Genomic DNA, 23181 nt, shown 5'->3' on the forward strand with positions numbered 1-23181 from the left:
TTTACCAGGGCCTCTGCCCTTCTCAAAGGGAGGGCCCCTTAAGTTGTTTAACAAAAGCCATTGCCCTTCTCAAAGGGATGGCCACTTGCTAAGTGGGACCACTGCCCTGTTCAAAGGGTTAGTCCTGTTATCACCTTGTTAAAACCTGGGCTTGGTGTAGGGTAGGCTCTATCCAGAGCTGCAAGACTATTGTGTTTTTAAGATCCTGGGCATGAGTCATACCTCTATAAACAGACATTTTTGAACAGACTTCAGAAAGGTTCTTGCATTGCTGTTTGAGCGCCCGTTTTGAACCCCCTCCCACGAAGAACTGCTGCCTGAGAGATCTATCAAGACTGCTGTGAAACTTTCTGTACTTTTATTTTATTATTTTAGCTGCTGGCTCTGTCTCCCCAGCACACAGACTCAAGCTAAACCTTGGTCTGTGTCCTAAAACCTCTCTTACCCCCCCCCATCCTGGCTGCTGGCTCTGTCTCCCCAGCACACAGACTCAAGCTAAACCTTGGTCTGTGTTTTAAAACCTCTCTCTTAAATCCCGTGGCACTCTGCCACTGAATATAAGTTTGTGCTGCTGCTAAGTTCTGCTCCTGTGGGCTTTGCCTTGGACTGTTTTCAGCTGTATCCACTGCTGCAGTCACCCTCCCCCTCTTTGGAGCTGTGTCCTGGACACACACCACTCAGCCCTCTGGAACTATCCTTAGCATAAGATGCACGCATTAAGTTAAGTTTAGCATTTACTTTGTAAGTTAGGCTTAGAGAATTGTTGCATTGTGTTTTAATTTGTGTAGTCTTGGTTAAGTTAGCTCATAGATAAGATTTTTGCTGTGTTCTGTATAATTGTAATTGTCTGTCTTCCCACTGCAAACACCCCCCCCCCCGCTTGTTCTCTGTGTCTTCCTAGCCTGCTTGTTCTCTGTGTGTCTGTGCTCCTACTGCCAAACCTCAATTGTATTGCTGAAGTCTAGCACAAAACCCCATTGGTTACTTTTTTCTCTCTGATACCCCTCACATTCTACATTTACACCACTGTGACACATTTTTACCTAAAATTGTTTGTTATTTAACACATTTTATCCATAACTGTTAGTTGGTTATATGCTGCTATGACACACCTTTTTACATAGAAATTGCTAGCTACCTGTTATATTTATACCTCAGTGTTAACTGATTACCCACTGTATTGTATCCTGCTGTGTTGTACCCCACTATTGAAACCCCCTTACTGTTCACCAAAAAGAAACCCCTCCCCAATTGTCTACCTTAACAAACCCCATACCCCTCACTATTGAATTTTCCCTGTTTTTGCATTTTATTAATAAAGTTTATTTTGCACCCCACTCGTGTGGTAATTGCTCCCCAAGATCCCATATACCTGCTGGCAGGGACACTTCAGAGAAAAGTTATCCAAGAACCTTGTAACATACCTAGACACTCCAGCTGATTGCAGTGGCACAAATAATGCATGGGTAAATCTGTGGTGATACCATGGCAATTTTTTTAAGATGACATCCTAGATTGATCCTGTTTATTGCTGAACATCTTCGCAAGGGGAAGAGATGATGGACCACTCCTTGGGAAAGATCATGCAGAATACAATCATTCTGCAGATTGCAGGCCTGAGGGCAAGAAATCATTGTTTCTAAAATCAAGTGTTCTTTGATGATTTTAGGACAGTGCTCCAGAAAAGTCGCTAAAAGAAGGTGACAGTAGTTAATGTTTTACTCTTACAGACTTTTCTTGCATGCATCTTGAGACTTGTAGGAGGAAACAGTCACTTGAAAACCTCTTCCTTCAAACTCTGGAGGAACACAGCAACTTACACATGAATAATTACCATGGCAAATGCTAAGATAAGGCCAGCAATTGATGGTAAAGCAAGCCTGTAAGCTTACTTGCATAAGTCACTTGGGAGGGGACTCAAGAAGAAAGTCTAAAGGAATGTCCACAAGTGACCTCAGTTGAGTGGTCCTGCAAAACTCTGAATCCAGATGTGCGCAACTCATCTGACAGCATAAGAGTGAGATATTGGGAGACATTGCCAAGTTTTTCACCACTTTCCAATGACGCTGCTTATTTGTACTCTACAGGCATGGATAGATAGATTTCTCTATGTTGAAGTAGATGGTTAGCTGTTTTTTTGTTCTTTTCCGTATGGGAAATGACAGGCTAGCTCAGACCTTTTCATCAGCCTTTTGTGTAGGTCACCAATGAGCCAGCTTATCAGCAGGTTTGCAGGTGGCTGCTGCTAATTCATACAAAGCAAACAGGAAGAAAGCTCTATATTTTACAGAGAATTCAAACATCTAGCAGGCTGCCTCACCTTAGAAAGGGCCAATTCAGTCTTTTAAACAAAACCATGATAGTTCATTGTGCAGCACACAGTTGTTAAAGATAACCACTAACAAGGGAGATTCATGTCCCAAGAATCAGTTGGCACTGAGGAGGAACAGTTATAAAATGGAACCCTTGCTTTTAACAGTAACAAGGGAGTGGGATGAGATCCCCTGGTCTCCCCTCAGGCTCGGCTGATATTACCCACAACTGGCACAAACCATTGGCTCTGCTGAAGCATGTATTTGTGAAGCATATTTCAATGTTGTGCATTCAGACTTTGGGACTCAGATAACACCGAGATGAAAGAGGTGAAGAAAACAAGAACTCATTTAATGCCAGCTGCCATTGATACTAAGAGCTTCCCATGGGAGAATGCAGGGAAATACAATTAAATTGGTCCCAGAGTCAGGAAATGTGCAAGGCCTATTTGTCCCCCTTGCATTTAGGAGTGTACAAGGATCAGTGGCTCCAAAATCCTTCCTAGTCTTTCTGCTGTTGACTCATATTTAGCTTGTGGTCCACTCTGACCCCCTAATCGCTTTCTGTAGTACTCCTTCATAGGCAGTGATTTCCCATTTTGTATGTGTGCAACTGATTGTTCCTTTCTAAATGGAGTACTTTGCATTTGTCCTTATTGAATTTCATCCTATTTATTTCAGACCATTTCTCCAGTTTGTCCAGATCATTTTGAATTTTAACCCTGTCCTCCAAAGCACTTGCAACCCCTCCCAGCTTGGTATCATCCGCAAACTTTATAAGTGTATTCTCTATGCCATTATCTAAATCATTGATGAAGATATTGAACAGAACCGGACTCGGAACCGATCCCTGCGGGACCCCACTCGTTATGCCCTTCCAGCATGACTGTGAACCACTGGTAACTACTCTCTGGGAATGGTTTTCCAACTAGTTTTGCACCCACCTTATAGTGTCTCCATCTAGGTTGCATTTCCCTCGTTTGTTTATGAGAAGGTCATGTGAGACAGCATCAAAAGCTTTACTAAAGTCAAGATATACCATGTCTACCACTTCCCACATATCCACAAGGCTTGTTACCCTGTCAAAGAAAGCTATCAGGTTGGTTTGAGATGATTTGTTCTTGACAAATCCATGCTGACTGTTACTTATCTTATTATCTTCTAGATTTTTGCAAACTGATTGCTTAATTATTTGCTCCATTCTCTTTCCAAGTACAGAAGTTAAGCTGACTGATCTGTAATTCCCCGGGTTGTCCTTATTTCCCTTTTTATAGATGGGCACTATATTTGCCCTTTTCCAGTCTTCTGGATTCTCTCCTGTCTTCCATGACTTTTCAGAGATAATTGCTAATGGCTCATATATCTCCTCAGTCAGCTCCTTGAGTATTCTAGGATGCATTTCATCAGGCCCTGGTGACTTGAAGACATCTAATTTGTCTAAGTAATTTTTAACTTGTTCTTTTCCTATTTTAGCCTCTGATCCTTCCTCATCTTCACTAGCATTCACAATGTTAGACGTCCAATCACCACCAACCTTTTTGGTGAAAACCGAAACAAAGAAGTCATTAAGCATCTCTGCCATTTCCACACTTTCTGTTATTTCCCTCTCTTTGTCCCCCTCCCTGACATTGAGTAACAGGCCTACTCCTTCCTTGGTCTTCCTCTTTCTCCTAATGTACTTGGAGAATGTTCTCTTGTTACCCTTTATGTCTCGAGCTAGTTTGATCTCGTTTTGTGCCTTGGCCTTTCTAATTTTGTCCTTACATAATTGTGTTAATTGTTTATATTCATCCTTTGTAATTTGACATAGTTTCCACTTTTTATAGGATTCTTTTATTTATTTCTTTTTTAGGTCATTGAAGATCTCCTGGTTAAGCCTGCATGGTCTCTTGCCATACTTCCTACCGGTATATTTCCTACGCAGTAGGATTGTTTGCTCTTGTGCCCTTAATAAAGACTCTTTGAAAAACTGCCAACTGTCTTCAATTGTTTTTCCCCTTAGACTTGCTTCCCATGGAATCTTACCTACCAACTCCCTGAGTTTGCTAAAGTCTGCCTTCTTGAAATCCATTGTCCTTATTTTGCTGTTCTCCCTCCTACCATTCCTTAGAATCATGAACTCTATCATTTCATGGTCACTTTCACCCAAGCTGCCTTCCATCTTCACATTCCCAACCAGTTCCTCCCTATTTGTCAAAATCAAATCTAGAACAGCCTCTCCCCTAGTAGGTTTCTCTACCTTCTGAAATAAAAAATTGCCTCCGATACAATGGCAGCAGCTGCTCCCACACTAGGGTAGCATACATTAAGAGTCCAGGCTGTGGTCCTCAATTTAGAGGCTCCCTCCTAACTTGAAACCTGGAACCTAGTTCTCCAAGGATACTGCCTTAATTTGCTACTGGAGTGAGGGAGGTTGTTGGTCTTTCCTGAAACTCTGCCCTCTGGTTTCCTTGTCTCTGACTCTCAGACCTGGCCACCTCTACAGAACTTTTTCAGTCATTGTAGGAGTGCTTCAGCCATCTCTCTGAATCATCAACTCTGTCATAGCATAAGGTTATTTCAAATAAGTTGCACCAAGAACCAAGAGCCAAAGTTCAAAGGGTGCATAAACAGCCTTTGCCATGCTCCAGTAAATTCTTAAAAACGACTGTTGTTTATTAGCAAACTTCTCCGCTACTTTATTTGTATTAACTATCACTGAGAGCTCCAGTACACTGTTTACACAAACAGAAGCGGCCTAAGGCACTTTATAGATGCCTTCAGGGATGTCACAATCTAGTATCTGTGATGTCATAATGCTGAGAGAGGATGTACAGGAAAAAAGATAGGATTCAAATTTGACAAACAGATTGCATTAGAAGCTCTGTAAGGTCCTGATCCTAGGAGGTGCTAAGTGCCTCATGTGATATCCACAGTGCCCTCACTTCCCACCTTTCAGGGTGCTCGGCTCATTGCAGGATTTGACCCCATATCAGATCTGACTCTAAGGGATTTTACTGTTCATGCACAACAGCAATGAAGAGAGTATGCTGATACAAATGCAGATAAAGTACAAGATAAGGGAAACAAATGGGAGCATTTTGTAAACTGACGTTTCAATAGCATTTGCACAGACTCAAACCTGTTGAGAATTTATCTGACTGGAACATAGTACATAATTGGATTCCCAGGTGATGACAATCCTACCACCCATCCCACATTCTGGGGCTGCACACTCACCTCCCATTTACTCCACTCGTAATGAGGTGGTTTCTTACTCCTCTGGGAAAGGTTCGTCCCCCCCGTCCCAGCACCATCTGCCTGGTTCCTTCCTTTCTGTTTCCGCTGTACCATGGATTTCATGTTCCTCCACATCTCTCTCTCATTCCTGCTTCGAACAATCTTGCTTTAATTGAGCATGATCTGCTCCCATCCTCAGTCCCTACCCAATCCCAACTCTCCCCTATTTCTGGTTATACACTATTGTTCCCTCTCCTGATTTATGGTACAGATCACCCAGCTGCCTCACTGTGATAAGGAGAATGGATATGTATCCCTCACCAGTGATACAAAGAAGAAACAGACTGAACAGTGTGCATTTAACCATATCAGTGCCAAAGGTCCCCAACTTCCCTCCGAATTTTCCCTGCTAGTATAAGCCTGTCAGTCAGAACAGGTAAGTCTTAGTATCTGGCAAACTTGATGAAGAAAAGAAAAGCTTAAAAAATACAACACAGCAACACAATTTGGTTTTGTCCGGTGCTTATTGTGCAAGAACATATGAAATGATTCACAACAGATGACATTGCAAAATGCAAATACAAATGTTTAGTACCATTATTATTTAATATTTATATTGCATAGGGTCTAGAGGCCCTAATCAGGACTAGCAACCTGTTGTGCTGAGTGCAATACAAAAACATATAGAGACAGTGTCACTATCCCAAGGATCCAATATGTCATACAGGTAGTACCTGCAGATGAGAAAATCAGAAAGAGTTATAGGGCATATGAAAAAATAGCAGGCTAAGAAGTAGAATTTTTTTATGAGCAAGGGAGTTGGAAGCCAGAGGCCAAAATCAATGACCAATTCTTTAAGAACTAACTGTTTTTATAAACAGAAGCATAATATTCTAAACACCATTTGGGGACTTGCAATAGTGGTAAGGCTCTCTCTTCATTTCTAACAAAAGTTGTGTTTTACTATGGAATAACTAAGACACATTAGCTGTCCTGCTATAAAATCCTAGCAGAGACAAGGCACTGTAGTTTTAGTGTGAGGTAAACTAGGTGAGGCCAACTACAGGCAGTGGGTATAATGTTGACCCCGCCTAGCTACTTTGCAGTGAAAACTACAGGCACCTTGTCTCCACTAGGATTTTACAGTGAGATAACTATCAAGGGTTAGTTACTTCACTCTAAAAGGAAAAAAGACAGTTTTTGGCAGTGAAGACATAGCCTAAAACTCCTACAGAAATAACGGTTGCATATTTTACATTTCAGGTACCTATTTTCATTTCTTAAATTATGCTGCCACCAAGTGGCCAATTCATTTTGTTCATTTAAAGTAACGTATTTCAGGAGCTTCTCCCACACTTTTGACAAAATTGGTTCTTGCCTCTCAAAGTGCATAAAGATGTTGATACCAGTAACCAGTGTTTGAAACTGATTACGCTATTTTAAGGAATTAACAACAAAATTGTATCCCATCTCCTACATAATCTGAATAATGTTATTACAACCACTTGTAGCGACATACACAAAATATTTATATTCATTCTGATGCTTAGCCTATGTCAGTGAAATAAATATTCTCATTGATGTATAAAACATACCTTGGTGTTTGTAGTCCTTTGTTATAGGTGGCTAAATTAAGTGTACATAATATTTATTTAATGTTTTAATATCTGATGTGTAATTTATGTTGGTACCAGTTCTACACTTTTCTTTGTCCAGCTGTGTTCTTGATTTTGTAAATGTCACCTACATGGAGGGGAAAACAGGTATTAATTAACTCAGGACATTGACACTAGAAACAAATGGCAAGTGTAACAGACTTACTTATTCAAACAACTCTTGAGCAGCCTCCTAGTAACTAGACAGTGGATCATCCCCCTTCTGCAATAAAACTAGCAGGCGGTATTAATAGATGGGAAAATCCCTCCTGGATTTTCTCTCCCAATGTTCCAGGGGTGGGGTGAGATTCTCCTGACATTCGCCTTTCCATCCCCACAATGAGCCATGATGGAACCCATTCCCTGCTTCCATGAAGGAGCAGTTTGGTTAAGAGTAAAGTACAGTCACAGTCAGGTGGACACCACAGAACTTCCCTCTTTCTGTCCAGTCCCATTTTTTTTCCCACAGAAAGGGCCTATCTCGTCCTACAGTCTCTATTTTTTTCTCCTTTTTACCTTTGAATAAAGGAACTAGAGTTGAATAAATTCTCCAACTTAAACTGAAAGACAATACTTAAATATTTCTGAAATGACTTACAAACTAGAGGTACTTCCCAATTGGCTCTATAGCTGCCTGGCATTGTTGCTGAAAAAGGAAAGGATGCCTGTGAACCTGAGGTAATAATAGGAATCTGCCAGCTGTCAACATCTGGGAGAGCTGGAGAGAAAGACCTCAAGAACAAAGGAACTTGACTGAAAACCAGAAATGGAACTCATGAACATGTTCTTAATTTCTTTCTTTTGTTTAATCTTTGCTTGCCTTTATCCCAAATTAATTGTGTGGTAAATAGATTGATTGAAGGAGGATTATTGTAACCGACTAGTGAAAGAACTGATCCTTGTATTTTCAATCTCTACTACACCAAATTAGTGAGATCATAAAAAAAATGCATTCAGAGTAAACTGAAAGCCACTATACCGGAGGTAGGCAACCTATGGCACGTGTGCCGAAGGCAGCACGCAAGCTGAGTTTCAGGGGCACTCACACTGCCCGGGTCCTGGCCACGGGTCTGGGGGCCGTGCATTTTAATTTAATTTTAAATGAAGCTTCTTAAACATTTTAAAAACCTTATTTACTTTACATACAACAATATGTTTAGTTTAGTAATATATTATAGACTTATAGAAAGAGACCTTCTAAAAACGTTCAAATATATTACTGGCATGCAAAACCTTAAATTAGAGTGAATAAATGAAGACTTGGCACACCACTTCTGAAAGGTTGCCGACCCCTGCACTATACAATCCAAATGTAATTATTTTGTTAGTTCAAGTACACACCCTGCCTACACACCACCATGCCTGAATTTGCTTAGCCCATAAGCACCAATGAAATTTCTGCATAAGAGGGCATTGCCTCTATTTCACTCAAGTATTTAGACAATATTTGGGGCCTTGTCTTTGGTAGGAGGAAAAATTGAGTATATGAGTCAGGTATTTCTTTGGTGCAACCCTGTTTATTTACAAAGAATGTACACAAAACTCTATTTCCCTGAATACAGTAGAAACAAACAGCAGGAGACAGTTTCCTTATTCAGAAATCCAGGTCTGCATTTCCACTGAATACTGTATCTACAAGAAGCTCTGTCTCTCCAGTTTGTCCTAAGGTCATACCCACTATTTCCTCTCTCACTTCCTCTTGACTATCTGGTTGCTTTCTGCCTGTCTCACACATAGTCAATCCTCTCCACTGCAGAGAAACCCTTTAAACCCACATGGCTTAGCTTGTGATTGGCCTAGCCATACAGCTCAGTGCCTTGGATGATGGCTTCCTACCCTGACAACTATCTATCACTACACATAGGAGCATTTAATCACTCTGTCTATTTAGCCTGAATGAATGGTGGTTAGTGCACACATCAACTTTAACCAAGTATCAGAGTGGTAGCCGTGTTAGTCTGTATCGGCAAAAACAACGAGGAGTACTTGTGGCACCTTAGAGACTAACAAATTTATTTGGGCATAAGCTTTCGTGGGCTAAAACCCACTTCATCAGATGTATGGAGTGGAAAATACATATATACAGTACATGAAAAGATGGGAGTTGCCTTATGAAGAGGGGGATCAAGTCTAATGCAACAATTCAATTAAAGTGGGCTATTATCAACCGGAGGAAAAATCACTCAGGGGGGCCCATTTCAAACAGTTGACAAGAAGGTGTGAGTAACGGGGGGGAATTGGTTTTTAGTTTTGTAGTGACCCATCCACTCCCAGTCATTACCTTCTTGTCAACTAAAAGTCATTTCTTTCCTCAGCTGCACTGAGCAAGGAGAAAATAAAAACCTATGCCAACCAGTCTTTATGACGCTATTAATAGGAGCTATAAGGGAATACAATCAACATGTGACTATGATCAAAAGGAGAGTTTATGCCTCTCTGACAAATAACATGCAGCGCAAATGCCATAGTCAGATTTACTGCAGATTCTTAAAACCAACTATTTTTTCCATGCACCATCACTCATGATACAAGAGTGCCAGCAGAGGACATATGATCTTCCTGAACTCTGCTGTATGAGTCAGCAGGGAATGTTAACTAATGCAAAGCCCTATCATTTGACAAAGGTTCTGTCTATACTGCATAATCAGCCATGTCAGGGGAACTGTTACAACAGCATAGTCCCTCAACAAGTTTAAAATATGCTTCAGTCTGGCAGTGCAGGCAAGATCAAACCATGCTAAAGTTTTGAAATTTGCAAGGTAGAAGCACAAATCAGGAACAGAGTTAAAATACAGTTTGGTTCCCTCTCTACTACAAGACCAACATGTTTTATCTGTTTTCAGTGAGAGGAGAATGGGAGACCAGATTGCTCCCTACTCCCTGCCTGGTTGATCTTACTGTGTAGAGGGGCTAGGCCAAAAGTACTTCAAAAGTATTGAAATCAGTGGGCATTAGGAACCGCAATACCTTTGAGAATATGGGCCTAAGTGATATGCAAACAGAAGCTACAAATTAAATAATGAAGAATGAAATAATGCTTCCTTAATAAAGGGACTTATTGTAGTGTAAACATAATATGTCTGATAGCTAGAAACCATACATCTTCAGAAAAGATATGAGTTTAAGCCAGAAATGTACAGAAACAAGATAACATGAGTTTCCTCCTTAGAGAGGAAGGGTATTCTTCTGGTTGAGGCCCTGCACTAGCAGTTAAGAGATTTATGTTCAGCCTTTCTCTGAGACATTAGCCATGTCAATCAATCTCTCTGTGCCTTAGTTCCCCAGCCATAAAGTGGAAATAATAATTATTTCTCTGATCCTTGTCTAGTTACACTGTAAGATTTTGGGACAGGGCCTGTCTCTCACTAGGTGTTTGTTTAACACCTAGTAAAATGTAGCCCTCTTCTCAGTTGGGGTTTCTAGGTGCTACAAAGATATAAATAATAATAATGTGCTAATGACAACACATGTTAATGAACAAAGCAGCTTAGCTAATATGGAAACAGGGTCTCATAATGGGAAGCATCAGGCTACCTTAATAATAGGCAATGATACCAGCCCTGTCCTAATAAAAGCAAGCAATAAAAACTCTACCATCACTGGCTTCACAGCCTGGACACAGATGCCTATGGGCAGGCTGCCCCATTGTCTTTGATAGTATCAATACCATTATACAACCCCAGTGATCAGCCCTAATCCCTTTTCTTTACAGCTGCTAACATCTCTCAGGGCTTGTCTATACAAACACTTAGTTCATGGCAAGTGGGGTGTAAATCTGCCTTGCACTAGCATGGCCTGCACCAAATGTCTGTGTGGACCTTACTGCCATGTACTAAAAGTTCCTTAGTGGGCTTTAATCTACCCACTCTGAAACAGAAATAAGTTAAAGTACACTAAAAATCCTTCTGTGTGCAGCAGCAGGATCAACAAAGACACAGTGCATTACAGGGTAGTGCCGGGTAGATTTAAACCCCATTTTGCCACAATTTGTTTTCATATAGACAAGCCCTTAGACTCAACATTCAGTACTTTATCTCTTTCCCCATGAACCTTTAATTTTGAAGGGATATTTTGCCTCCTTAAAGGGATCTCTTCTAATTATTATGTGACCAATCAACACCCACCATTCAGCCATCTCCTTCAAACAGCTGAATAACTCCACGCCATGAGGCTGTGTATACTCATTATAAAAAGGGAATCAAGCCAATTTTCTGGTGTTGTATAATGAGAGAGGTTTTAGGAGTGCATTGCTGTAAGACCATGGATGTGGTAAGGTACCCTTATATCATATCATACAATATATAGTGCTTAGACTTCATTTGTTCTTGTGCAACATTTTTGTTTACAAACTTTCTCTTACTCTTTATCTAATTAGTTTGGCCTTTCACCATTAGGATATTGCTAGTTCCTTTTTCAATGTATCATAGCTTTTTGTATTATGGTAGCACTAACAGTACTTTTTTGAATAATGCACTAGGCTTCTATAGGCATACTCAAAAAGAGACTTGTTGGCTAGCTTAGGCTTTGACTAAACAGAATTACACTTTTTTAGGTACAAATTTTTGCATGGATACTCCTTTTTGGTTTAAACATGTCTTCTAACAGTAAGGAAAAAATGGTATGTTAGGCTTAAATGGAGTTGAGTGATAACACACAATTAACTAAATCTGTTCAAGATAATACCTCTAGTTAGATTGAATCACATGAAAGTGAAAAGTTTGGCTGAAGTAGCTATGTAAACAACCAAAGGAGTGGAGGGAAGGGAAGATAGTTTTACCACAGACAGGCTATTTTTGTTTCTTCAGCTCTGTTCTTACAGAGCTCTCTTCTATACTTCCTAGCCCAGACTTGTAGGAAGAAAACAAGTTACCTTTTACTATGCCAACTGTACTATTTCTAGAATGTCCTGTGGAGCCCAGTTCCCAATCACTCTGTAGGGAAAAGAGAGGAACTAATCCTTTGAGGCACCTCATATTTGTAACTCCATATCCAAATCACTTGGCTAAACAAATCTAAAAGGTACTAATCCATGCCAACATATTGCAGAACACATGCTTATATGAGTAGCCTCAGCTTTAGCTTTCTACAGAGCTGCAATAATTAGTAATACTTAGAGTACTAGTAAGCACTGATATGGAAGTGAATTTCCAAAATGATGTTTGGAAAAGCATGTTGCTGTCTCTAATTTTTCATTAGATCTCGCTATTGTATTCAAGTTTTGCACCGGGTCTCTCATTCTGATTCAGTAAGATTTGATAAATCTAGCTCTAGCACAAAAGCCTAGAATATGATCCCATACGCAGTGTGGACTACCATGCAAAAACAGCATGAAGTGTGACCTCCCAGTATTCTATTAGTGAGTAGTGGCTGGTGTTCAAAATAACTGGGCTTCAGTTAGCAAGGTGCCCCTTGTTTCGCCTTCTATTGTCCCCAGCAGGCTGAATATTTCTCAAAAGTGGTAGGGGAAGGAAAAAACCTGGGAGATATTGTGGGGGAAGGGCGGTGTTATAGGGAAGAATTATGGTGGGGGACAAGGAAGGATGGTTGGCAGCTGAAAAGTAAAAGAATACCCTCTCTTATCTCCTCCCCTTTTAGAACAGGGATATTTTTAATCTAAAGTGTAGACTGAGGGCAAACAGTACTTCTCCTGTTAATGTGCTTTCATAGTCCCATGCTGTCCCATGACTGCCTCCTTGCTGCTATCACCACCAATCCACCCAAATCTTCATTCACAAGCAGATCCCATTGCACACAATTTGTTCCCCTCCAGTTTAGACCCACCCCAAGCATCTTCCAACCAATCCCCCATTTGCTCAGAATATCTATGCTTTCTAGTTGGAAGCCACTCCTCATACCTAATCTCTCCACCGTTCAGAATCTCCCCCACTCCAAACCCAAAGTATAGGATGTACACATCTCCCACATACACACAACACTCCAGCTCAGAAGAGTTACAGTATCTGAACAACCTGCCCTGCTTGTTGCTGCACTTGGAGAAATGGGGAAGGGCTCTGGCTGCAGAAAGCCCTATATCTTTTCTCTGAAGTTGAAGAAAATCAGCACCACAAAAGCCTGGTACTGTACTCTCTTATTGGTATCTCCTAGACATGTTTCCCTATGAGTTTCTGCCTTTCCTAGCATGATGGCAGCACTAATTTTGATTGGGGCTCTAGGCACTAATGCAATACAAATGTATTAAATATGTACTCCCCTTTGTAGAAGGAAGGTCTTACGTTTATTAAAGCAAAGGAGTCTGAGTCACACTTAGATTCTATTCATAAGCTCACACAGACTTTGTGCTTTTTAGGCAAATAACTATTCAGGACCAGCCCTGTAGGTGTACACTACACTCTTATTTGGGAACAAGAATGCCTTGTTCACATTTCGTTTAACCAGTTCCTGAATATCTCCATGTGTAGACAAGCCCTTAGACAACAGTGTTTAGTGTCTTTCTTGAAAATCAGGCCATAAATATATTTGTCACTTACCTGTTGAAAATGGTGATACTTGCCTATCTCACAAGTGTGTTCTGTCTGTCCAGACTGTCAGACTGATCTCTGGATGAAAAGCTATGTAAATACAATAGAATTATTTCTAACACTACTTTGCATCTGAGAAATAGGATGTGGATCCCATTAAAACTAATATTATAATATAAAAAGGCAGGATTAAGGTTTGAGTTGTCAGGAAATGCAAGTTAGGTTTTAAGTACCTACCTGTACAACATCAATGTTGCATGAAGATCTGCACTTGGTGGGGTTTGTTGTTGTTGTTGTTTTCCCTTCCAAGAAAATCAACAAACTTGCAAATAACTCTTGCAATTGGGATTTGAAACATGCACCTTACTGAGGTGGAGCTCAGACATGCTGATACAGTCTACTTTGACACACACTTCTGCAACATGGCAGTTACATCTTACATTTTTGTTTTTTTGGTTCTGTCTATAGTAAAATTACAATTGTGGGGGTCCTGCTATAACATAGCCCATCTGTATGCAATGATTGGGGAAGGAACTGGTTACTAAACAGTTAAATAGTTTATTTAAGCATGGATTATTCTTGCAGTGTCAGTGTGACCTTATCTATCCATACTTTGGAACATCATCAGCCAGGCTGATTGCAGTATGGACTAAATTTACAAAGAAACTTTGGCAAAGTGATATTCAGCTTCACAAAACTTCTAGGCAATTAGAAAATCACTGGCATTCACAAAGCCTGAGTTAGGTGCTTAGGCTCCCTGTGGGATGGATGGGAAGAAGAGTGAGCATGCTAGGCAGCTCAGCTACTACAATAGCCATGAGAGATGCCAAGCTGAGAGGGAGGGTGTGCTAAGCCCCACACCTCTCTTGGAGCTAGATGCTAAAAACCAGGCTGCAGGGAGTTGCTGCCTTCTCCGTGTGGGATTCTCTGTTGCAAACCTTCTTTTGGTGCTCTAGCAAGAGGCCTGAGGGGGACTTGACCTCCTTCATAACTTTTAGTCCAGTAGCTAGGTTTCCCACTCAGGATGTGGAAGACCTGCAGTTCAAGTCCCGCCCCCACACTCACTGTAGGGTGAGAAAGGATTTGAACAGGGCTAAAGGCTGGGCAAAGGGGTATTTGGATATGGGGCTCCCTCAGTCTCTCCCATTAAAGCTGTCCAATGTGGATAGACAACCTTTTTTAAAAAATCACTAGAGCAAGAGGACTGGATGTTTTGGGGGGGGGGGAGAGGGGGTGTCACATCCCAGGTGAGTGCTACAACCACCAGGCTGGCTACAGAGTCCTTCTCATACTTGGACTCTCTCTGCCCAATATCCCAGTGATTAGGGCACTCATCAGTTATATAGGAGACTAAGTTCAAGTCTCTGCTCCAAATCGGGCAGTGCAGGGATCTGAAAACAGGTCTCTCTCATCCCAGGCAAGTGCCCTAACCACTGAGTTATTAGCTCTAATAGATGTGTGTGTTGACACAAGAAAAGGCTGACCTGCCTTAGGCACCTCGCTCCAGAAGAGGATTTGTGGCTATGAATCCTGAGCCAAGACAGGTATTTAATTCCTTTGAAGAATTTAGGCTCTGCCCCTCGACATTTCCTACTGGAGAGTTTAAGCAACTCCTGCTCAGACTGCTGGCTCTTTTGTGAATCCCATTCATAGGTACTTAACTTTTCCCATGCACTAGATGCCTCACTAGTGGCTGAGAATTCCACTGTTTGGCAGGACATACATAAACATTTTATCTGTGGATCTAAACCTAGGTATCTAAAGAAGCAGACAGGGGCCTAGAGCAGGGGTTCTCAAACTGGGAGTCAGGACCTCTCAGGGGGTCATGAGGTTATTACAGGGGGGGGGTCACGAGCTGTCAGCCTCCAACCCAAACCCTGCTTTGCCTCCAGCATTTATAATGGTGTTAAATATATAAAACGTTTTTTAATTTATAAGGGGGGTTGCACTCAGAGGCTTGCTGTGTGAAAAGGGATCACCAGTACAAAAGTTTGAGAACCACTGGCCTAGAGGGATTCTCAAAAGTACCTGAGTGCCCTACTCCCATTGACTTGAGTGGAAACTGAGTGCTCATCTTTAGACATCCAACAAAGAGTCCTGTGGCACCTTATAGGCTAACTGATGTATTGGAGCATAAGCTTTCGAGGGTGAATGCCCACTTCATCAGACGCATGCAAAAACCCATGAAAGCTTATGCTCCAATACGTCTGTTAGGCTATAAGGTGCCACAGGACTCTTTGTTGCTTTTTACAGATCCAGATTAACACAGCTACCCTTTGGTACTTTAGACATCCAAATACCTTTAAAAATGTGCCCCCTTGTCACCAGAGACACTTAACACAACCATCCAATAGTCTTCTCCCTCTAAAATAGAATTTATTTAATGGCACACACAGCATTTGCATCTTGAAATACCTAGAAATGCCACCTATGTTTAGATTGTCAGATAATTGCAACTTTCATTGAGCAAGGTATGCTCAGGATCCACATAAAGTAACTTGTTACAATAAGAAGAAGCCCTGGTATTTATATTGTAACTTATAAAACCCACCCCTCGCTAATTCTTTGGGGTGTATGTACATAAAAATATACTACAACTTTTGACCAAAGTTAGTGACCCCTGCCATCCCCCTCTCTCAGGCAAAAGTCTGAAAATGACCTTATCTTGTACTCATATATAGAACTGGTTGACTTTTTTCCTGTCAGCATACTGATTTGTCAAAATTTTAACCATTCTGCAGAGATGGTACCATTTTGATGGCGGCCAGATGGAGAGCAGGCAGAGTTCTAATGGAATCCTGCCAGGTTTTCTGCCTGCTGGACTGATGAGGAGCCTGGGAGTGCTGACTCCCAAGCTCATGGTTCCTTGACAGCCTGAGTTCCAGGATACCCAGCCAGGGTGACTCCCCCTGTGACAGGGACTCTGTGATTTTCCTTTTCATGGAGAACTTCAAAATTTTAGCTCTTGTTTTAATTCTGAAAAAATCAAACTTTGAGGTAAATAATCCTGTTTGAGGATTTCAGTTTCTCAGCATAGCTATGATAATCTAGTAGGATGGGAAATGAATTCATAAATCAAGGGTGCTTCACTGAGAATATCCTGCCACTACATGTTCCAATTTTATGACAGCTGACTTAGGTACATAGGAATTGCCATACTGCATCAAACAGTAATGTCTTTGGTCTCCTATCCTGACAGTGGTTCATACCAGGCCATTCAAAGAATATTGCAAGATGCCTAATGGAGTTATGGAAAAATCTGTCCAGGAAGGTTTCTTCCCCCGCCCCCCTCCCCCCCAAGCTCCTGGCAAAATGTCTACACAAGGTTTTAGCTGAGTTTAGATTGCCAATTAATTTTAACTGAAGGTTTGGGGGACTTCTTGTGTAGACATACACATCCATAGGCTGCAATATGCCTTCAAAGGATTGAGCTTGAGAAGGGTGAGCAGTGAGAACCCTTATTAATGATGTTAAGCTAACTCAATTGGAAACATCTTCCTTGCCCCTCCACACATAACTGGAGCCCTTATGGCTATGGTACCCTGTGGCTACAATGAGTAACTGTCCTGAGCCTCTTTGAAAGAAATGGGCAGGTCCTAAAGAAATCCACCCTCAGGTCTGAGTCTGGGGTAAGCAGGCATCAGGTGGGCAGTTGCTGCAACAAACCCTGTTGTGGTAGTGAAGAAATGTAACATGGCCAACTCTTGCAATAGGTGGTATCTTCTTTAAAGTCCAGCCCCGTGGATTTATGTGATTTACATGAGAATCTCATTGGCTTTTATTAAAACCTGTTTCTAGCTGCCCTGTTCAGGGGCAGAAACCTAAGACGTGACCTGTGAGCACTCTACAGGCTCAAGCCCCAGGGACAACGACACCCCCAGCGTTTGATGCTCCTGATCTTTAAAGCCGGCCCATGTGGGGGGAGGGCGTGTGACTCATGCTTTCTGAACGCCAGAGTTTGGCAACGCTGCTAGCTGCACCCGCCGCAGGCACCCCCTGGGCTGCGATAAGCCCGCGGGGGATGCGGGATAGCTGCAGGCAGGCACGGGGCAGGGGCCCCCCGGCTTCTCCCAGGAACTGGCGTTGATGGAACGACAGGAACCGCGCACTCACCACACCCGAGAGCACGGAGGGGTGTGGGTGACGTCACCTGAAATATGGGCGGGGTCTCCCTTAAGGACTGGAGTAAGCGGGTCGCCCGCTCCTGTCAGTCACACAACACCGCCAGCCCCTCCCCGTCGTTGGCATATGATTGGTTCCGGAGCCTTAGCTAAGGCCCGTCTCCACTCTGCGGTGATTGGCTAGTAGTGGGATCCGGGTTCCCGGATGCGGGCACGTTCAGCGGTTATAAAGCGCTGGCGGAAGGCGGGAGCGGGCGCAGTTTGAATCGCGGCGGGTGCGGGAGAGGTGGTGTAGTTGGGTAGGCTCGGTGTGTGGGGGACACGCTCGCTCTCTCCTACCCCGTGTGGCGCTGCAGCAAAGCTCACAATGGTAAGGGAGCCGCGGGAACCGGCCTCGGTAGGGCGCCGCCTTGCTGCGGCAACGGGAACGAGCCGCAGCGGTTGGCGGGGCGGGGCGGGGGGGGTAGAAGCATGCGAGGGAAAGAGGTTAACGAGTGGGTGGTTGCGGGTGTACGAATGGGAGGCACTAGCTAGTGCTAAACCTGTCGGGGGGGGGGGAGGAGGAGACGGTGGTGCACGCGCACTAGTGCCGCCGCCGGGGTGGGAGGAGAGTGGTTGAGGCGCATGCGCTCAGTTCGTACCACCAAGCGTGGAGGAACAAGGCGCGCGCGGATCAGTGCTGGCTATAGGTAGGAGGCGCATGCGCGGGGTGGGCGCGTCTTGAGGTTGGAGGCGCATGCGCGCGATGGGCGCATGGTGCGTCTGCTGCTCGCGTCTAGGGCGCCGACTGCCTTCGCCCCTTCAGTTCCGTGTGGGGCAGGATGGAGCACGCCACGCTTGGGGCAGGTGCTGCTGCTCCTCATAGCCTCTCTTTGCATTAGGCTGGCGGTAAAGCTGGGAAAGACTCCGGGAAGACCAAGACGAAGGCAGTGTCCCGCTCACAGAGAGCCGGTCTGCAGGTGAGGACTGGGCGAACTGTCTGCTTATAGCACACCCGCCCCGAACTGGGAGGGGGTTTGTCTGAGGGCCCTCCAAAGTGACAGGGGAACATTCCATTTATTGCAAATCTTGTGATATTTGGTGGCTTATTTTAAAAGCCCCGGCTCCTTAGATGTGATTACATGATCTCATTTTCTTAACTTCAGCTCGTTTTTCTTCTCTTGAAACAAGAATGCCAAGTTTTTCTGCGCTTTCTGGGCAGAATCTCTAGTGTCCTTGTTATAAGTATGTAAGAATCTCTATTTTGGAAGAGGTTGACTCTTGACCCTCAGGTGGCTGGGTTTGGCTGAGACAGGCCCTCAGCAAGTTTTGCTGGGGGGAGGGACTGAAACTATGCCATTAATAGTAGCAGCAGCAGCCACTGACCTCATTATACAGTGGGTGATAGGAAAGCAATTTCAGTGTATTCTCAAATGGGATGGTGATCCTGCTAGAAGTGCACTCAAATTGCTACTGTAAATGCAGACATACTTATGCCATATATCCAACATCAGCTTGGTCTGTTCTTTTTTGCTGCCTGGGTGCTATCTATACACAAGAAAGAGGTGTAAGGATTGCAGCTTTACAGGCACTCTTACCCCAGTGATATCTGCTACATAGTCTTATCCATTCTGATCTCTTGCAGTTCCCTGTTGGCCGCATCCACCGACACTTGAAATCTAGGACTACCAGCCATGGACGTGTGGGAGCCACAGCTGCTGTATACAGTGCTGCCATCCTGGAGTACCTGACAGCTGAGGTGAAGTTGATGAGGGGGAGAGGTGGAAGACAGCTGACACTGCTGGCATTGCATAATGACCAGGGCTGCATGTGTTCTGCAATTCTGTGATCATAGAATTTGCTGTAGAGTTGTGCTCTAGAACCTCTGCTTCAATCTTTATTTTGTTTTAGAAATTCACTTTAGTTAGTAAAGATGTGTAAACTGATGTCCCTAAGGGCCTGGTCTCTAAAAAGTTAGGTTGAGACAGCTTCATCGCTCAAGGGTGTGAAGAATCCACATTGACCTAGCATTATGTACACAACATATTAGATTGTTTCAACAATCTAATATGTTGTGTACATAATGCTAGGTCAATGAAAGGTCTCCTGTTGATCTAGCTGCTGTTTCTCAGGGAGGTGGATTACTTATGTTGATGGGGGAACCCCTCCTGCTAGTGTAGGTAATGTCTACACTTGAAATGCTGCAGTGACAGCACTGCATCTGTGCTGCTGTAGCATTTAAAATTTACTCAAGGCCTCATCAGCAGACCTGAAACTGGCTTTAAGATGTGAGCTACCCCAGTTATGTCATATGGAGGGGTATGGACTCCCTGACTGCAGTTGTGGGACTTGGCATTTTTCCCCAAGATGCCACCAAACTCTGCATTTTTGTTGTAGAATGAGTAGCTTCAACTATAAGCTCTCTTGTGGAAGGGATGAGAATGAAGAGTATCTTGCAGTGCAGTCAGTTACAGAACTTAATGGTGCATGCTGCAGAACTTTGTGTAACTAAGCCCTGATAACACTTTATGTAGCTTAGCCTATACTGCCTGCCAGATACTGTTTCAGAAATGTCATTAACTACTGCAATCTGTGCTTGATGGGTAGGGACTGAAAGTATTTTTTTCTGCAGGTTCTTGAGCTGGCAGGAAATGCATCCAAAGACTTAAAAGTGAAGCGTATCACTCCCCGTCACTTGCAGCTTGCAATAAGAGGAGATGAAGAATTGGACTCTCTCATTAAAGCAACTATTGCTGGTGGTGGTATGTAACTTCAACTCATTACTATTCAAACTAAACTTAAAGTCAAATAGGCTTCTTGCCACTGATTTGCTTTTTACAAACATCATAATACACAAAATACTGTCTTTCAAATGATACAGGGAAAATCCACTTCAACCTTGCCTTAATTCTTGTATTTTTCATCTTAGGTGTAATACCACATATCCACAAATCTCTTATTGGAAAGAAAGGACAACAGAAAACGGTCTAAAGGATACCAGTATTCCTTGTTATCTCAGGACTCTTACTACTTAACAGTTGTCCAGTGTTGGTGATTCCAGTGGACTGTATCTGTGAAACACAATTTTGCCTTTTTATAACTTTGAGAAGCTAAAGCTCACTGAGCATTCTAACAAACCAAATTTCTGCATTGAAGTCTTAACCATATTTAAGTGTTACCATGGCTTCAAAGAAGCTGTTGTATCTGTAGGGGTTTTTGATTGAGGTGACTGTTTTAGATCTGTTTGATTTTAATGTGAAACAGAAGTTTAAGAAATGTTTGGTTTTGTACAGACTCTTCATCCACTGGAGTGGAAGTATTCAATAAATGTTATATCAATACTAGTCTGTGTGCATTAGCTATTGCTAAACTTTGATAACTCTTAAGACCCATCAGACACAGTTCTTGACCAAGGAAATGTTATCCTACTGCTGCTATAAATGGTAAAATGCCTTAATTTGATTCAAGCAAGCTCTGTTGGCAAAATATCATTCTGCTTCAATTCTGATCATACTTAGGTGACCCCATATTATCTGTAACTGTAATCAAGCAGTGTAGATTGTAAGCTTAAAGCTGTTTTATGGGACATATCAGTATGTGGCATGGAGCTTGATTGCACAGGGGGAGGGGGGGCGGTAATCTGTATTATAGCGGGCTCCCTCTGCTTATTGTCTTCAGTACTGTTCTGTATAAATGGCCCCAAAGCCTAAAAAATACAGCATTTAAAAAAACAACAACAAAAAAACCACACCTTTCTCCTAGATTGTCACAGTTGAGTAAAGATTTCTAATGCTTGTTCTCACTTTTTATATAAACTCATATTACTGCATGTTTTTGCTGAGGTTATCTGGCATGTCCTAACAAATGGTGCCTTTCAATATTGCACTTTACTATCAACAGTAGAGCATCACTAGTAATGATACAATATTGCACTAACCTTAATGGGCCCTTGAGCTTGTTTAACTATACACTACTTAGCAGGAATAGTGCTAAGCTAGAGTCACAGTGCCTGGCTACAACTAGGTTTTTACAAACTTTGTAGTAGAGGCATCTTAAAGTATACTACATGAGGGGTAAAATAAGAACAGTATGAAGCAAAGTAGTACATCCATTATTTAGATTACTCTAATCTTGAACACTTGATTTTACAGCCTCCCTTGGTTGGTGGGGAAATCTTAAAACTACTCAAGCATCTTTTTTTTCCTGCATACCTGTCCTATAGCTATGAGGCTTTAACTGTTGAAGGTGTCCATTAAAGCTGTGGTCAAATTTAGGAAAATGACCTATAGCTGAACTTTTCCAAGTCATTTTTAAACTTAGTATAGGTTTATTTTGAGGCAAGCTTCCACTGGAGGTGGCAGTTGTAATTTAGGCCAAGCCTGAGCGGTTACTAGCTCTAAAGTGCCATCTGATCTTGCTCATATATGTGAAAATGAGCAAGTACAGGAACCTTGATCTAAGTAGGGTCTGTATTGCCACCGCAAGTGGAATTGCAGCCTGTTTAGGTGGTATGAATCCCTGCAGATGCAGCCTGGAAGTAAAGATGCATTCTGGAGAGCAACTTTTACAGCGCTTCTAGTGCTGCTGCAAAGTACAGTACTTTATTCTCTCTACTGGGACAGAAGTAGCATTCAGCAGAGGATCAGTTTCCTGGGATTGAGCAGGTCATTTTAGCCTACAGGATAAAGACCTGCTTTGTGAGGATAATCTATCACTATAACCTCATAGAAACTTCTAAATCCTATAGCATATTCTAGTGGCTACACTGTAAAATAGTTTGACCCAATTCCTGAGTTTGACTAGATACATACTAAATGACAACCAAGTACTTCATTATTTACTTTTAAAATGAGGTGCATTGCTCTTGTAAGTTAGTCTCTTCTACACGACCAGCATGTAGTGGCAAATGAATGATTTCTGGGTGGAAGAAGGAAAGAACTGTTTAAGGTTAAAAGATGGCTGTTACCATTTTAAAGAACTACTGCCCTCCTCTTTCCCCCAATCTAAAGAATAAGGGGAAATGGAGTACTCGAGCTAGAACCTAATTCTGCTGTTAATAACTGTCTGATGCTTGGAAAACAGCCCACGGAATCTGAAAGGTTTCCATAATTACTATTAGCCCTTATATTCATGTAGCGAGTTAGTCATAGTCTCCTGTAAACGGTGGAACTCGCTGGGCTGGAGTGCAGTCATCAAACGCCTAAACGAGATTCAGTGACTGGTCTCCGCCCGGTTTTCACAACACCCCGGGACCGCAGCTTGCCATTGTCCCTTGCTCTCGCTTTGGTTTGTTTAGGAGGCATGTGCCATGGAGGCGGTACAAGCTGTCGCCGGCTCATGGGGCGCTGTGAGAGCGGGCCACGCCGGTTAGAGACACTTAGCCCCGCCTCTGCACTCCGCCCCCCCGGCGCCCCCC

The 23181-nt window shown here is 42.6% G+C and overlaps 2 protein-coding genes across 7 annotated transcripts in view; one reads left to right on the top strand and one right to left on the bottom strand.

Moving 5' to 3' along the window:
- Nucleotides 1–17988, bottom strand: part of LOC123371303 (secretory immunoglobulin A-binding protein EsiB-like) — a 52902-nt gene extending 34914 nt beyond the window's left edge. For 3 of the 5 annotated variants that reach the window (XM_045018751.1, XM_045018747.1, XR_006579752.1), the window contains exons 1-4: nucleotides 17816–17988; nucleotides 13675–13755; nucleotides 7127–7274; nucleotides 5532–5679 (exon numbers count right to left, since the gene is read on the bottom strand). In XM_045018751.1, the coding sequence (XP_044874686.1) occupies nucleotides 5532–5666 (135 nt within the window). In that variant the 5' untranslated portion in view covers nucleotides 5667–5679; nucleotides 7127–7274; nucleotides 13675–13755; nucleotides 17816–17988. Of the gene's footprint in view, nucleotides 1–5531; nucleotides 5680–7126; nucleotides 7275–13674; nucleotides 13756–13902; nucleotides 14014–17815 lie in introns of those variants that run through there. The other 2 variants (XM_045018749.1, XM_045018750.1) reach the window with 2 other exon arrangements.
- On the top strand, nucleotides 11325–21112 carry LOC123371304 (histone H2A.Z). Of its 2 annotated transcripts, none has more exons than XM_045018752.1 (5): nucleotides 11325–11455; nucleotides 18668–18745; nucleotides 19411–19524; nucleotides 20398–20527; nucleotides 20695–21112. In XM_045018752.1, the coding sequence occupies exons 1-5, from the start codon at nucleotides 11411–11413 to the stop codon at nucleotides 20754–20756; spliced, it is 429 nt and encodes a 142-aa protein (XP_044874687.1). In that variant the 5' UTR covers nucleotides 11325–11410; the 3' UTR covers nucleotides 20757–21112. The 2 variants fall into 2 exon arrangements, with proteins under 2 accessions (XP_044874687.1, XP_044874688.1); XM_045018753.1 differs by lacking the exon at nucleotides 11325–11455 and adding an exon at nucleotides 18019–18156.
- The last annotated feature ends 2069 nt before the right edge of the window (nucleotides 21113–23181 follow it).

This window comes from Mauremys mutica, chromosome 5, assembly GCF_020497125.1.
Source record: "Mauremys mutica isolate MM-2020 ecotype Southern chromosome 5, ASM2049712v1, whole genome shotgun sequence".
NCBI classification, from domain to species: Eukaryota; Metazoa; Chordata; order Testudines; family Geoemydidae; genus Mauremys; species Mauremys mutica.

Excerpts from the sequence above, each read along its gene's own strand:
- LOC123371304 (XM_045018752.1), top strand. The coding sequence starts at position 11,411 with ATGAGAGAGGTTTTAGGAGTGCATTGCTGTAAGACCATGGATGTG. Across the intron at positions 19,525-20,397 it reads TGGAGTACCTGACAGCTGAG|GTTCTTGAGCTGGCAGGAAA; the intron begins GTGAAGTTGATG and ends TTTTTTCTGCAG. Across the intron at positions 20,528-20,694 it reads AGCAACTATTGCTGGTGGTG|GTGTAATACCACATATCCAC; the intron begins GTATGTAACTTC and ends TTTTCATCTTAG.